General features: G+C 34.0%; 2 protein-coding genes across 2 annotated transcripts; both read right to left on the reverse strand.

The window, feature by feature from the left end:
• Positions 1-1,987: 1,987 nt before the first annotated feature.
• Positions 1,988-4,356, reverse strand: LOC140771842 (MYB-like transcription factor ODO1). Its single transcript, XM_073113608.1, has 2 exons — positions 4,020-4,356; positions 1,988-2,771 (listed from the first exon to the last, which is right to left on the reverse strand). The coding sequence occupies exons 1-2, from the start codon at positions 4,280-4,282 to the stop codon at positions 2,267-2,269; spliced, it is 768 nt and encodes a 255-aa protein (XP_072969709.1). The 5' UTR covers positions 4,283-4,356; the 3' UTR covers positions 1,988-2,266.
• Positions 4,357-9,457: 5,101 nt separating this feature from the next.
• LOC140775418 (uncharacterized) lies at positions 9,458-12,790 on the reverse strand. The gene is made up of 3 exons (XM_073118703.1): positions 12,356-12,790; positions 12,225-12,254; positions 9,458-9,808 (listed from the first exon to the last, which is right to left on the reverse strand). Exons 1-3 carry the CDS (start codon positions 12,693-12,695, stop codon positions 9,705-9,707), a joined length of 474 nt encoding a protein of 157 aa, XP_072974804.1. The 5' UTR covers positions 12,696-12,790; the 3' UTR covers positions 9,458-9,704.
• Between the last annotated feature and the right edge of the window lie 747 nt (positions 12,791-13,537).

The following is a 13,537-nucleotide window of genomic DNA, read 5'->3' on the forward strand; positions in this document are numbered from 1 at the left end:
AGATTTGTTCGGCAGATAATTAGTCGGCTAACTATTTACTAATGCGATTATAAAGTGGGATTAGTTTGCAAATCATGTTTGTATCAACAGTCCAGTGTTCACAACTAATGGTTTAAAATGCACGCTTCTCCAACAACCCGGACTGTAGAGAATCCTCGCCGTCATAGATCAATTCTCCACTATTAAAAAAATAAAATAAAAAATAAATAAATAAAAGTAAAGCAATTCTCCATGACTTCCTTCCAACGGACAACTCCATGATTATGAGGTGTCAATTTGTTTAATAATTTGAGCATCATCTTGGTCTTGTCTAAGTCTATGCAACGATGTTTACAAGCTATTATTTCGAAAGCCACCAATTAATCATTTTTTTAAAGGAAAAAGAAGGACATCAATTTGATCTCATACTTCATCATGGTGGAGTTGTCATTTTCCACACAATTTTCTTCACTCGGAAAAAGTTGGACCATTCTTACGCTACCAAACTAATCTTTGAGCATGTGGCTGAGCAAATCCGATAGCAAATTTTGATCAAATGATTTGTTTCTTTTAGAACATAAAGCTAGATTTGTGGGGAATCCACTACTAGATTTTGAAGACAAGCTATTTTATTTATAACAATGGACACCTTTTCTTTTGGAGTTCGAAATGGTATCTAAACTTCGCCAAGGGCATCTCTTGTAAGGGTTAAGAAGAGGTCGGATTACAAGTAGCTTAAAAGATGAGATGTTAATCATATATAAATATATGTATATATATATATATATATCTCTTATAATAGTAAAGATTAGGCCTAATGAAACAGTCTCAAGCTTCTCTCTCTCTCTCTCTATGTGTATATATATATATATATATATATATATATATATTATATTGCATTTCAAATGCATGTCAACGAAGATTTGGTAAGATTTCATATTCTAGAAAAGAGTTTAAACTCCACAGAGAAAGAAAAATGTTTCCTGTAGTCAGCAAAATAAGAGTGATGTATACCATCATCCTACTGTTCTCTTCTCTGCTCACATGTTGCTTACTTGATCTCTTTGGGACCAAAGTTATTTTAGTTTATTTGATTTTGGATTTTAGTGGAAGGTTTGAGCAATATCTTATTAGTAATTAAATTTGGATGACATATAAAGTATAACTTGTTCAATTTGACTTGTATATATGAGCAATTTTAATCATGCCAAGATAGAACAAACCTAAAGTTGATCATATTCCTTTTGAGTGTCACAAGTTCTATGATTGATATTGAAGACTATCTGTAGTTGTTAGGGAGTTTATATGTTACGATAGAAAGAAGTTTCAATTCAAACGACCTATTGCTAAAGATAAGATAATCTATTTCTTATCATCTAAATAATTAATTGAATTACTCAATAATTCTCTCTAATTTCTTTACTCTTTGGAAGTGATTCATCCCAAGTGTTCGATAAGAAGCACTTTCTTTTTCTCTAAACCTAACTGATTTAGAATACAAATTAATTCCCTTCTTTCTATAGTACACCAGTGGATAATTTAATTCTGGTCAGAATTTAGCTTTGATGTGGATATAATTTCTATGATTTATGACTCCTTGTTTGATTATTTTCCTTTGATGTTATAGCTTTGTCATAATCCTTTTACATGTTGGTGGTCAAGATACAAATTAATTTGTTTTCAACAATTAAAGAATTAACGGAGCAATAGATGTCGTTAATTATTTTAAGAAGATAGATTGATAGGGTAATTAATGGGCATCACCGTGATTAGTGGCTGTTATATAATTAATCTCATGTAGTGTTTAATAAAACGACCGAGGGTTATAGAACTGTTCTTAAAGTAATCTTTGTCACGTCTAACCCTCTATTTAATTGCGTATGTGATAACGAGATTATTTTTCTTCAATCACAAAGGAGACAATTCACTAGACAAACATATATATGATTAACTAATTTTCAAATGGTAGATGCTCCTTAATTAATTTACTTAAAACAAGCATCATGTGCATTTGCACTTTTACCTGATGCAAAGTATATGTATTTATATATACAAATATTTCCAACATACAACAAAGTTCTACAAACACACACCCTCTTCTTGAGGGCACTCACTATGCACTACACCACATACATCTCTTTGTCCTTGCAGTAATTAATGGAAACTTATAAAGTTTGAGCTAGGTTCTAACTTTGTGATCCAACCTCCTATTAGCAAGAAGCCATGATCGATACCGTGCTCTTATTACGATTTACAGACTCACTATAGTTGATAATAACCTAAACTTCTAGACTTGTGATGCACTTCCATCTGTTGCACTACAAACTACACTACTTGAAGTACTCTTTACACCCAAACCATCCAATGATGACTCTCCAATGCCAGAATTCTGATAGTCTAGTAGCCATTCGTAGCTACCGTCGTCCCACGGTGACGGTCCGACGTTGATACTGTTATACTCCTCATCACTTATTGGAATCAACCATGAGTCATCTATAACAGGTAGGTCATCTTCCCATAGCAGACTTAGCACTTGGTGATCATGATCATGATCGTGAGTACTGGCACTAGTACTAGTGTTTGTGCTAGCCTCAGGTGGACTCGAGTTCTCGGATTTCGATTCGGTCATCACAGTCGATTGCGACGTAGTCGGGCTAGCCTTGTTGTTGATTTGCTCATGTGTGACTGGATCAATTCCCATCTTGATCAGCTTCTTCTTGATGTGGGTGTTCCAGTGGTTCTTAATCTCGTTATCAGTTCTTCCAGGCAATTTTGCAGCAATCTTAGACCACCTGCACCAATTAATTCAAAGAAATCTTTAAGATGAAAGATTAGAAAATGTCCCAATCTTATGCTTATGCATGATCTCCATATTATGTTTACAAGTTGTTTAACTTTGGATAGAACAAAAGGAAAAGTTTCAATAAATTAAGCCTCAGGGATGCTTATTGCTACAATTCCTAGTCAAATGATCAGGTAAAGTTAGTTTCTCCAGAAGTATTTTAAGTATGACAAACAACATATGCGTTCTTCGTGCTAACTTTCATATTTCAATTTTCATATACATTATGAGTTAAAGGTAAGTATAATAATAATAATAATAATAATAATAATAATAATAATAATAATAATAATTAATAATAATAATAATAATTGTAATAATAAGAATAAGAATAAGAAGAAGAATAAGAAGAAGAAGAAGAAGGAGAAGGACGAGGAGGAGGAGGAGGAGGAGGTCAGTTTTTGTTTGCTTCTTAAAAGTAAAGAGGAATGTGATTTTGATTAGTCTCCTGCTTCAGTTGTCTTTACCTGCAAGAATATTACACGTACGTTTGCTTGAACACAAAGAATAAATTTAGGGGCCCATCTCCTTAAATTCTTTTGCAAGTTCCAAATTATTAATTTCTTAAGAGTTAAACATATTTTAAACTTTCTCTTTTCGTTCCATATGTGATAACAAAGATGAACCCAAGATGATAATTTAAGCTACTACATAGAAAAAAAGAAAAAAGAAAAGAAATGAAATGAAATTTGTTAGCTTAGTAGAAGTTTGACAAGGAATTCCAATAAGCCATTGGGCATTTAGGAGCACTTGAAACTGGCTTGCTAAAGTGGCCTTAGTTTCAAAAGTAACAAAGATAACACCATTTAATTCTTTAGCTTCCATTTAAAGGTTTTGAAGATTTGAGTCATCTATAAGGACCTTTTTTTTTTACTCCATTTAAACAGCATAAAAGTTTAATAGGATTTATGCTGTCATGCTTTGGTATCATATGACACCACCATGCTCTCTCTCTCTCTCTTTTTCTAGCTTAATTATATTATCGAGGAAAACAAAATTAAACCAAAGCCACTTATCCTATGCATGTCCCATGCTAACCCTTATGCCAGGACTATGCAACGTGCATTAACATGAACATGCTTGATATCTCATCTATGATTGGTACCTAAAACCCTAAGTTCGAAGCCAGTATGGAGCTAAAACTCGTACTGCCTGATGTAATAAGAGATTCACTGAGGGAAGGGAGAGTTACACATGCCTGTTACCCAGCCGGGCATGGAGGTCGATGACCAACTGCTCCTCGGTCTCGCTAAGTAGCCCTCGCTTGAGGTCCGGCCGCAGGTAGTTCGTCCACCGGAGGCGGCAGCTCTTGCCGCACCGGAGCAGCCCGGCGAGCTTCGGCACCGCCCTCCAGCAACAATGGCCATTGGTGATTATGAAGTTGATGAGCTTCTTGTCCTCCTCCGCCGTCCACGGCCCCCTCTTCACGCCGAGCTTATCGCAGCACGGCTGCCTCCCCATCCCTCGACTCGCGTACTCCGGCACCTCTTTACAATAAACCCCGGGAACCACTCTCCCTACCAACCCACACCAAACTCTCTATAATATAAAGCCAACCACCTTAGATTTCTCTCTCTCCAGTCTTAAACAAGCAACAACAGACTTTGAAAGGAACCTGGCAACTGCAATGAGCTGACGTTGAGTGTTTTTTGTCCCAAGTTTATTTTTTTATTTCTTTTTCTACTTAAGAAGTCAGTAGACATAATCCTATGGTGGGTGATGTGATGGTAAATGGGGGGGGGGGTTTGTGAGCAATAAAAAAGGACTTTGTTGCATCTCAAGCCTCCAACTCTTCCACCCCTCCATTCCCCGTGGAGATCATTACCAAGTTGTAATCTTACTCAACCATAACATCAGCAATCTCGTCAGCCCCACACTAGTATATCTCGCTACAAGCCTAGCTTAGTTCTCTCTTTCTCTCTCGCATTTCTTTTCTTAAGAATTAGCTCGATTATCTAATCTAAAAGAAGAAAAGAAAAGAGAGGATAAGAAAAGTTTAAGTTGTATATGACTATGAGTACGTTACTTAGGGTACAGGTTGCACTGGATGGGTTCATTTTGGTAGGTAAAGGGTGACACGTGTTTGATTATTTGATGAAGTAAATAACATATCCTGTGACATAGTATTGCATGTCACCCTCAACCTTAGTTGTATATATATCTATATATCTATATATATCTATATATATGTGTGTATATATGGCGACATAGGGTTGAAACTTGAAAGTTGAAAGAGAGTTAGGCAGGCTAGGGATTTGAGTCACTGAGTTGCATGCATCTAAGCTTTATATAGATCATAGGATGGCTACCATTCAGCAATCACTAATACTAATTGTGTGAAGCAAGAGTACGTTTGGACCACTTCAGCACAATAGGCAGTTCATTAATTTAATCCAAATTTGGTGGGATTAATATTTATATATATTTTGCTAATATTCATGAAATGTTGTTTTATTATGATGAACATGGAGGATCCACTAGTTATTTTCTAGCTATATTCATTTAGGTTTGGTATACGAGAAATAGTAAACTATTAGCGTTGTAATCAATGCTAAAGAAATAAAGATAAAGGAAATTTATCAAAAAAACACCCTATTTTTTGCTGTTATTATTCTTCACACCTTATCATATGTATAATTACTATGTAACTCCTGTACTCTGCTTAAAATACCTTAAAAAATAAAATTAATTCAAAATATTCGATGTTCCGTTAAATGTTGTTAGGATAAAATTAATCTAAAATATTTTATTTTTGAGTGTATGTATCGAATGATTAATATTCTTGGCCAGAAGTTGCTTCATATCTTGGCTTTGCTTCTATGTTTCGGGATCCTACGCAAGCCCTACGCAAGCCCTACTTCACGTATTTATTCCTTGCCAGCCAGTAAGTTTTTGCCAAGCACAAGATATAGCACGTTCATGCACCGGTCACGCAGAGAATCCGTTGCCGACTTCGGTTAAAGAGTCCCGTCGCGCTTTCTCCTCCTTTGGAGATTTGCTGCCGACTTCCGGTGTCAGTTGCATCATTTCCCGTTTTAGGCTCCCCCCCCCCCCCCCGTTTGTTACCTTGACTTTTAGGCTTTTCCGTACCAATTTAAGAAAATTTGTATATAACCTCCTGTGTTTTAACTAATTTTAATTTATACCCTCTATTTTCAATATTTATAAGTTGGGGCGCTACATTCTATCACATATATACAGTAAATATTATGCTGTTAGATTTATTAATTAAAATTATGGGAGAATTTTAGTTTAATTTGCTCTCTCTTGCACTAAAAAAGGAAAAATAGTATAAGAGCATTTTAGTTATTTTAACAAAAAATTACTTATAGCTGATAGAATATTCTCTTTTAATCTAAAATATTTTTTTTTGCACATATTTAATAAATATAAGGCTCGATTTATAAATATTAAAAATGGGTGGTGTAAACCATAAATAAGTTGTAAGATAGGGTTTGTCAGATGCAAATCTTTCTATACTTATTTTTCAAGTCACGTTCATTTTCAAACTAATTAGGTAAATATTGACGTATTTAATTTTTTTTACAAAAGTAGATAAAGTCACTTTCAGGAATTCACTATCCCTATTTTCAGGGTTTATAATTGAATCACTTTCATCGAAAGTGATTTAACTTATTAATCTTCTGAATAATTTTAAATTCCTCTATTTATTCATAGTTCTTTTTTTGAAAAATTCTATTTTGCATAAACGTTGCAAAATAGACCCATCTTAGCAATTACTTGAATGCAACATGACAACCAAAATTAACCAAATGTATTTATTAGAATATAAAATAAATTGGTAAATTATAAATTGCCTTATGTGGTTTAGATTAATGTAAAACTAGTAATTTTTCCATCCAAACTTAAATAAAAAATAATAAAAAAAATGTAATTTTTTTAAAATTATTAGAGGAAAATTTTCCACCATAATGAATATTGAAATATTTTAATTGATCTTACCTTCCATTAGATTTACTCACCATATCATAATATGCTTCAAAATTAGAAGTTTTAATTATCTGACAAATATGGGTAAAAGATTTATATTTATTCGAACAATGAGATAATTAGCGGTAATTTATACTTTCTATATTAAATTTGGATAGAAAAATTAACAGTTTCACATTAATCTAAACCACAAGAAGGTAAAGTGATGAAAATAAAAGTTTAAGGGATAATTTAATTTCAAGCATAATCATATTGGAATAAATTTCTCATAAAAAACTTACATTCGCTTAAGATTTTAGAACAATTAGTGAGCTATCAAAATATCAAAGTAAATGTCTTGAATTTGAATAGTCCATTTGTTAATTAAATATAAAATCCCAATCTATTTAAGATTGTCTACTTCTTTAGCTTATAAAAATATCTCAAATTTAGAAGTGAGGAGTGTTAAAATAGAAAAATATTTTCTAACCGTTCAAGCTTTACAGTAACTAGTGAGTTAACATAGTATCAGAACTAAGGATTATGAGTTTAAATCTTGTCATGCCCATCTTTATCTAAAATATGAAATCTCTTGCAAGTTAAGTATACATTTTGAGTCTTTCAAAATGTCTAAAGCCGAGAAATAAATAAGATCATTAGAATATAAAGTATAAAAACTATCATTCTCTATCGGCTTAAATTTTACAGCATTTAAGAGACTACAGTATTCGGATAGCTAGGCATCACTTAACCTAACTTTCGTCTACAACATTATTAATTTTGAGGGTATATTCTGTAAAACTTATTTTGAGGACCTCTCATTATTTCTTGCTAATATATAGACTTGTTTGTTTTGAGTTTAAGGATCTTCGAACTGGTTTAGGGACTCCTAAACTGGTTCAATAATCAAATATTTATTTTATCATTTTTATATCTAATTAAATTTACTCTTTAAAAGATTAAGACTAAAAAATAAGATTAACTAATCAAATTCAATATATATCTACCACCACATAAATTTCGAGATCAAGAAGGACCTCTTGGTTATTAGAATGAGACCACCACCACATGACTACCTTCATGGAATATTTAGCGTGGACCATTAAATAATTAGCTGTTAGGAAGTTGATGTGCAATTCCTATTACAACTGGGGTCACATTCAGGTGGATAATGGATAGTGGTTGCTAGTTCTATCTCACCCGAGACAAGAGGTTGGTCCCCTTTTGCTTTATCTTAAAATTAATGGCTTAGGTCAAATACCCTTTAATAATATGTCGATATTTTTTTACATAATTGCTATTGAAATCGTTAGTTAAATATAATTGATAATAGTTAAAACACAACTTAGATCTTAAAAAGAGATACTTAGCATAAATTATTATTAAAAACTAGCTTAAAAACTATTTAATATCATACCGGATACCATAGTATAATAAAATATATCTTACTTTATACGAGATAAAAATTGTTGGTAAAGCTGAAAAGAGAGAGAGAGAGAGAGAATATTAATCATTTATATATATTTATTATATTTTGAAAGTTTTCTGTGGCAGTTATATCAAAAATCCCTAATATATAACAATAATAATATTCCAACAACATCAGCTTGGCTAAAGATACCCCTTATGATAAAATAGAAAGAAGGATACCCGACTGAGTCTTTGTACCTTGGAATTTAATGCTAATGTTAGCTTGTCAATTTTATTCAGGACTTCTTACCAGCAGAATGGTTGGAAATTTAATTTTAAAGCAAGGACAAATTGTCCATGCATTAAAAAAGTCATTAAATTTTAGTAATACTAAGATTGAGCTCACATATTAAATATAAATCGTACATACTCAGTTATAAAAAGATGTGCATTTCGTGTAGAAAATTAATGCAGTCAGTTTTCAAAAGCTTAATCTCGCTGTTACCAACATTTTAAGAGTTTTTTTCAGACAAATAGTCCTAAGGAAAATTGAATTATACATCACTAAACAAAATAATCATGAAAAAAATACTCAATTTATAGAGGGAGCAACCAGATTATCAGCACCTTTGACTGCAGAAATTTCCTATCATACGAATACTTGGAAGTGCTTGATTGGCTGCCAAATCATCCATCAGTTAACTAAATGTAAAAGATTTAAAAAGAACAAGAAGAACTGCAATGAAGAACGACATTTTTGAGAGAAACATAGGATATATTTGGGCAAACTCTATCTTAGAGTACCCATACAAAGTTTGATATAGAAAATTAAGATGATATCAATATACATTCACCCTTTAATAAAGAAGAAAAGAGAAGATGACATAAGATGCTTGCTTATATTAGTTTCTCATTTAATACTACAAATATTATATCTAAAAACACATAAAAGCAAACCACCTCACAATAAAGATGAACATGAATAACTTCACTAAGCTCTGTTTCATTGGTTTAATATCAAAATCAAGAATAGGGTAAAGTAAGTGTCAACAGGTTTAGCCAGTCCAAAAATTTCCCTTTCATACATCAACCCCACATGTGCAACTGTTCAGTGTTCACTAGTAATACGTTGCTCTACTACAGGTGCTAACCCTTTGCATTTTACGTCTCTTCAATCTTTAAATTTAAGAGGCAGAGAATATTCAAACAGTAACAGTTTAGCGTCTCATCCAAAAGAATAGAGATTTACTGATAAGATGGATAGATTCATCTATCCATCCAAAAAGGGAAGACCTGTGAGCAAACACCAATTATTCGATTGCATTTAAGCTAGAAACAGTTTGGTACTTATCTGACCATGAAGAGAACTGGTACATATGGAGAAAGGATTTATTCAGAGATCCAATTAAGCATCAGTCCTCCAGAAAATGAACAACTCAGACAAAGTCTCACAAAGTAAATAGAACTCCACAACAACCTAGTAAATTTGGAGTGGATCACTTAAAGATGATTCCTAATCATCGAGAGTGATATTGACGACCTCCTAAGCGATGATTGACCAGCAAAAGAAAAGCAAGCTCGCCAAGCCCGACACACCAATCCAACTCATCGTCTGTGCAACGCTGTTGGTTTGTCCTGTTGGAGTAGCTGAAATGTCACCGAGCAAGAGCATTAGACCCAAGTTGAAAAAGAATTGCCCAAATTTAAAGTCATTTCAGCTAGAGAGGAAGTAATCAGCAAAATTGGACGGGAACAGTAAAAGACTAAAAAGAGGGAAAAACTTTCATGAAACCGGCCTGAATAGTTAAATAACTTGTAGGGAAAGGCACAGCAGAATTAAAAGACATTACTTGTATTTTTTGTGTTATTTGTATTACAGTATTAACACAAGAAGAAATATAAGTGGCCTACTATATTTCCACATAGCTGCTCAGTAACTTACAATGAGTAGTTCCTTTTTGATAATATTAGAGCATGTGGAATATAGGTTGGACAGTAGAGCCAACTCTCCTTAAATAATTAGGTTGAATATTTGAGCTAACCCTCTTATAGAAATAAGCTACAACGGGTCAATTCAACTCACGGTGCATCAGTGAGGAAATGACATATAGCGTAAATAAATAAAGCATTAGCGAAGGTAGTGGATAGCTTGGAACCTATTAACTAGCAAAAGCGGAAAAAAAAAAAACAATTGACGACTCTAAGCAGGAAAAACATATCAACAACTATTCTCAACCCCTTTTATATATATAAGAGAGACCAAAAATGGCAGGCAACAGAGTAGTTCTTGCTGGACTAGAAATGAGTAGAAATTAAGAGCCAAAAGAAATTAAGTGAGGAGAAAGTTCAAAAACAGAAAGGAGAAAAAGGTGAGTATTACTATCAACTTTCACAGTGATGTTTACAGTTCATAGCATTAGCTAAGGTTAACAGTGTTCCCCAATGTGTGCACCTTCTTGCCTTTGTCCTCATCCTTACCTTCTCGTTGTGAGCTGATACGCTGACTACCACAAGTTAAAATTAATGAAAACTTATGTATCATCAGCTATTTCAACTAAAATCTTTTATATTATGCTTTTGGTATCTAACTTAAGTGAACACACTATTACTCTCAATCTTTCATGGCTTGCAGCTGCAAAAGATAAATAAAACGCAATTTGTAGTTTGAAAATTCTAATTTATATATCTTAGGCTCTTAGCAAAATGGCCTACCTCTGTTTTAGGCCTTACTGACTTGATACAATTGGGGATGCAATACAACCTGGTTGTAGGTGTAGACTCGACAACATAGAGATGAGACAACCCTAGGTATAGTAGGTAATCTTTGCGTCTACATAAGTGGGTGGTCTTAGTCCTGTTGTCGGCTTAAGTGATGCATCATATGGAAGGGTTAAGCCTATTTAAGATGAATAAGAAATTAAACAAATCTACCAAAGAAAAAGGACTACGGTTGTCAACTGTTAGCATTGTTTTAAAAAACTTCCGCCTTAACGCCTAGGCTCTTGCCTTAGTATATAATCATGCCCCATTTAGTTCCTGCCTAGGTAACTATCTGAGTATCTTGAACCATGATTTAGTATGTAAGTTGACTTTAAAATTCATAATCATTGTAGATCATGATAAATTAGTGGATTTGAAACACTTAGTATGGTTCTTATAAGAATGCATTAATATATTTACAATTTTTAACTTTAATCTAACTATTAGCTTTTTATTTATTTAAACCGTCTTGATTTTTGGATGCCCGCCTATGCACCTGTTTAGCTCTTAGGAACCATGACCCCTTGTCCACCTGTCTACTGGCTAGTCTTTTAAACCTTGATTGTTAGTCATTAATTTGTTTCTCAAAATAAATTTGGATAACCAAAAACGTTTTTATCAAGTAGAAAACAATTTAGTGCATTTATAATGATTCTCAAGTCTCTAAGAACAAGTCAATTTCAGCACAATGTGTCCTCTTATACATGAGAAGCATGAGAACCTAAAATGTTGGTGTGACTACAACCACTGGAGTAATTCTAGCACGTGAGCAAGTCCAATATTATTCTCCTTTTCTTTTGTCTCATTTGATTCCACTTCTCTTCCTTCTATCCTACATCACCCAGTTCACCAATCTCACGAAATTCCTTCTGCTGCTAATGTTTAACTAAGTAACAACTAACAAATGAAAGTCTGACTCACTTGGCTTCCCTTTTACTCAATGGAACAAGGCTTTCTATTGTCATATTCAGAGTTCAATAAGCAAAGCTATTCCAAATGAACTCCATTCGACAAATTTAATCGGACTATCGAGGCACCACAATTCTATCGTTTGCTTTCGAGATTACCAACAATCTAAAACACCGTATAAAATTTCTGACAGAATAGATTCCAAATCTACAAAACCTTTCTTCAGCGATAAAAATACAACATTTACCATAAAATTACAGATATCTAGCGCGAATCTATGATTCCAAATTTCAAACAACATGGATATAATTGAAATTAAACCAAGAAACTAGGAAAAAAAATTTCTATAATGATTTAGCTTGAAACCGAATCAGATCATAATTTAAAAACATACCTGTAGAATTCGAAGCAGACGTCCCCGAACCTAAGAGGAAACAAACAGCAAACAAACACATCGTATCAATTATGAAACCTATCCAAGGAAATCCGAGAGGCGCGATAAAGTACGGTAGGCGGTGAGGTTACCGGATCCGGCGGATGTGGTCTTCGCACAGGTGCTCTGGTCGGCGGAAACACCACACCGCTTCGCGAGCTGGAAACCCTTCTCCGGATCGACGTTGAAGGCTTTGAGCACCGCCTTGTCGTTGAGCAACGCGCAGAGGCACGCCGTCTCGTTGGTCGCCGCTTCGTTCAACGGCCCGCAGCACGATGCCGGCGGCGTCGCCGTCGAGTTGATGTACTGCGCGCACGACGTCAGCTTCGACACGCACGACGGAACATCCTGCGCCGCCGCGGGGGAAGAAGCCACCAAGATTAAGGCCAGCAGCGCCGCCATTAATGCTGATCGCGCGAGAGGGATCGCCATTGCTTCGCTGGTGTTAGTGGGGACTGGAAGAGAGGAGGAAGAGATGAGTGTTAATTGTTTGATGAAATGCTTGTGGCGTGTTTAGAATGGTTAGGTTTGTTTATTTATGGGTTTCAACTTCAACTCTGAAAGACTAAAACGACCCGTGAAGACGATGCGCTGGAGGATTCCCCATAATAAAGGATGAACTAATTAAATAACAGATTCGTATTGAGAATTTTTATAATTAACTCTCTTTTTTTCTATAATTCTCACTTAATCCTTTACATTAACTTAGATGATACTAAAAAATAATATTTTATTAAAATATATAAATAATTTATAAATATTTAAATTATCATTGTCTTCTTAGTTTTATTTTCTCTTTCAAAAATAAAGGAGGAGGAAAAAGATAAGAAAAAATGATGGTGACATAATAACGACGACCGTGAAAAAGATGGGTAAAAAATGATGAGATTAACGTTAGTTAGTTATAATAATATTAGACTGTTAAATAAGAATTATACGAGGGAGGGAGAGAAGGAGAAGTCGGGGTATAAAATGTTTGCCGGAATTTATAAAAAAATTCTATTAAATTGTTTCAGATATTTGCCGGAATGAAATTAGCACCCAAGTAATATTAAGCGAATTTGTAGGAGATTCTTACATCTATTAATGTATAGGATTTTCTCAGGAGACAGCTTAAATAAATTTTCGACGTGTCAAGTAGACTCGGGTCGGTGAGGTTATGGTCCGATCTTAATTACCAATTAAGATCTTTAGGATCCTAATTTGCCACGTGCCCAAGTTGAGGACGATCCCCAGATTTAGAATAAAATATTTTCGTCGGATAGTGATTGTGA

Source organism: Typha angustifolia, chromosome 2, assembly GCF_048772165.1.
Source record: "Typha angustifolia cultivar Huaian chromosome 2, ASM4877216v1, whole genome shotgun sequence".
NCBI lineage: Eukaryota > Viridiplantae > Streptophyta > Magnoliopsida > Poales > Typhaceae > Typha > Typha angustifolia.

Bases quoted from the DNA above. Each gene is read 5' to 3' on its own strand.
- LOC140771842 (XM_073113608.1), bottom strand. From the start codon at position 4,282: ATGGGGAGGCAGCCGTGCTGCGATAAGCTCGGCGTGAAGAGGGGGCCG. The intron at 2,772-4,019 runs GCATGTGTAACT...TAATTGGTGCAG, and splicing joins CATGCCCGGCTGGGTAACAG to GTGGTCTAAGATTGCTGCAA.
- LOC140775418 (XM_073118703.1), bottom strand. From the start codon at position 12,695: ATGGCGATCCCTCTCGCGCGATCAGCATTAATGGCGGCGCTGCTGGCC. The intron at 12,255-12,355 runs GTAACCTCACCG...GTTTCCTCTTAG, and splicing joins GACCACATCCGCCGGATCCG to GTTCGGGGACGTCTGCTTCG. The intron at 9,809-12,224 runs GTATGTTTTTAA...GTGACATTTCAG, and splicing joins GTCTGCTTCGAATTCTACAG to CTACTCCAACAGGACAAACC.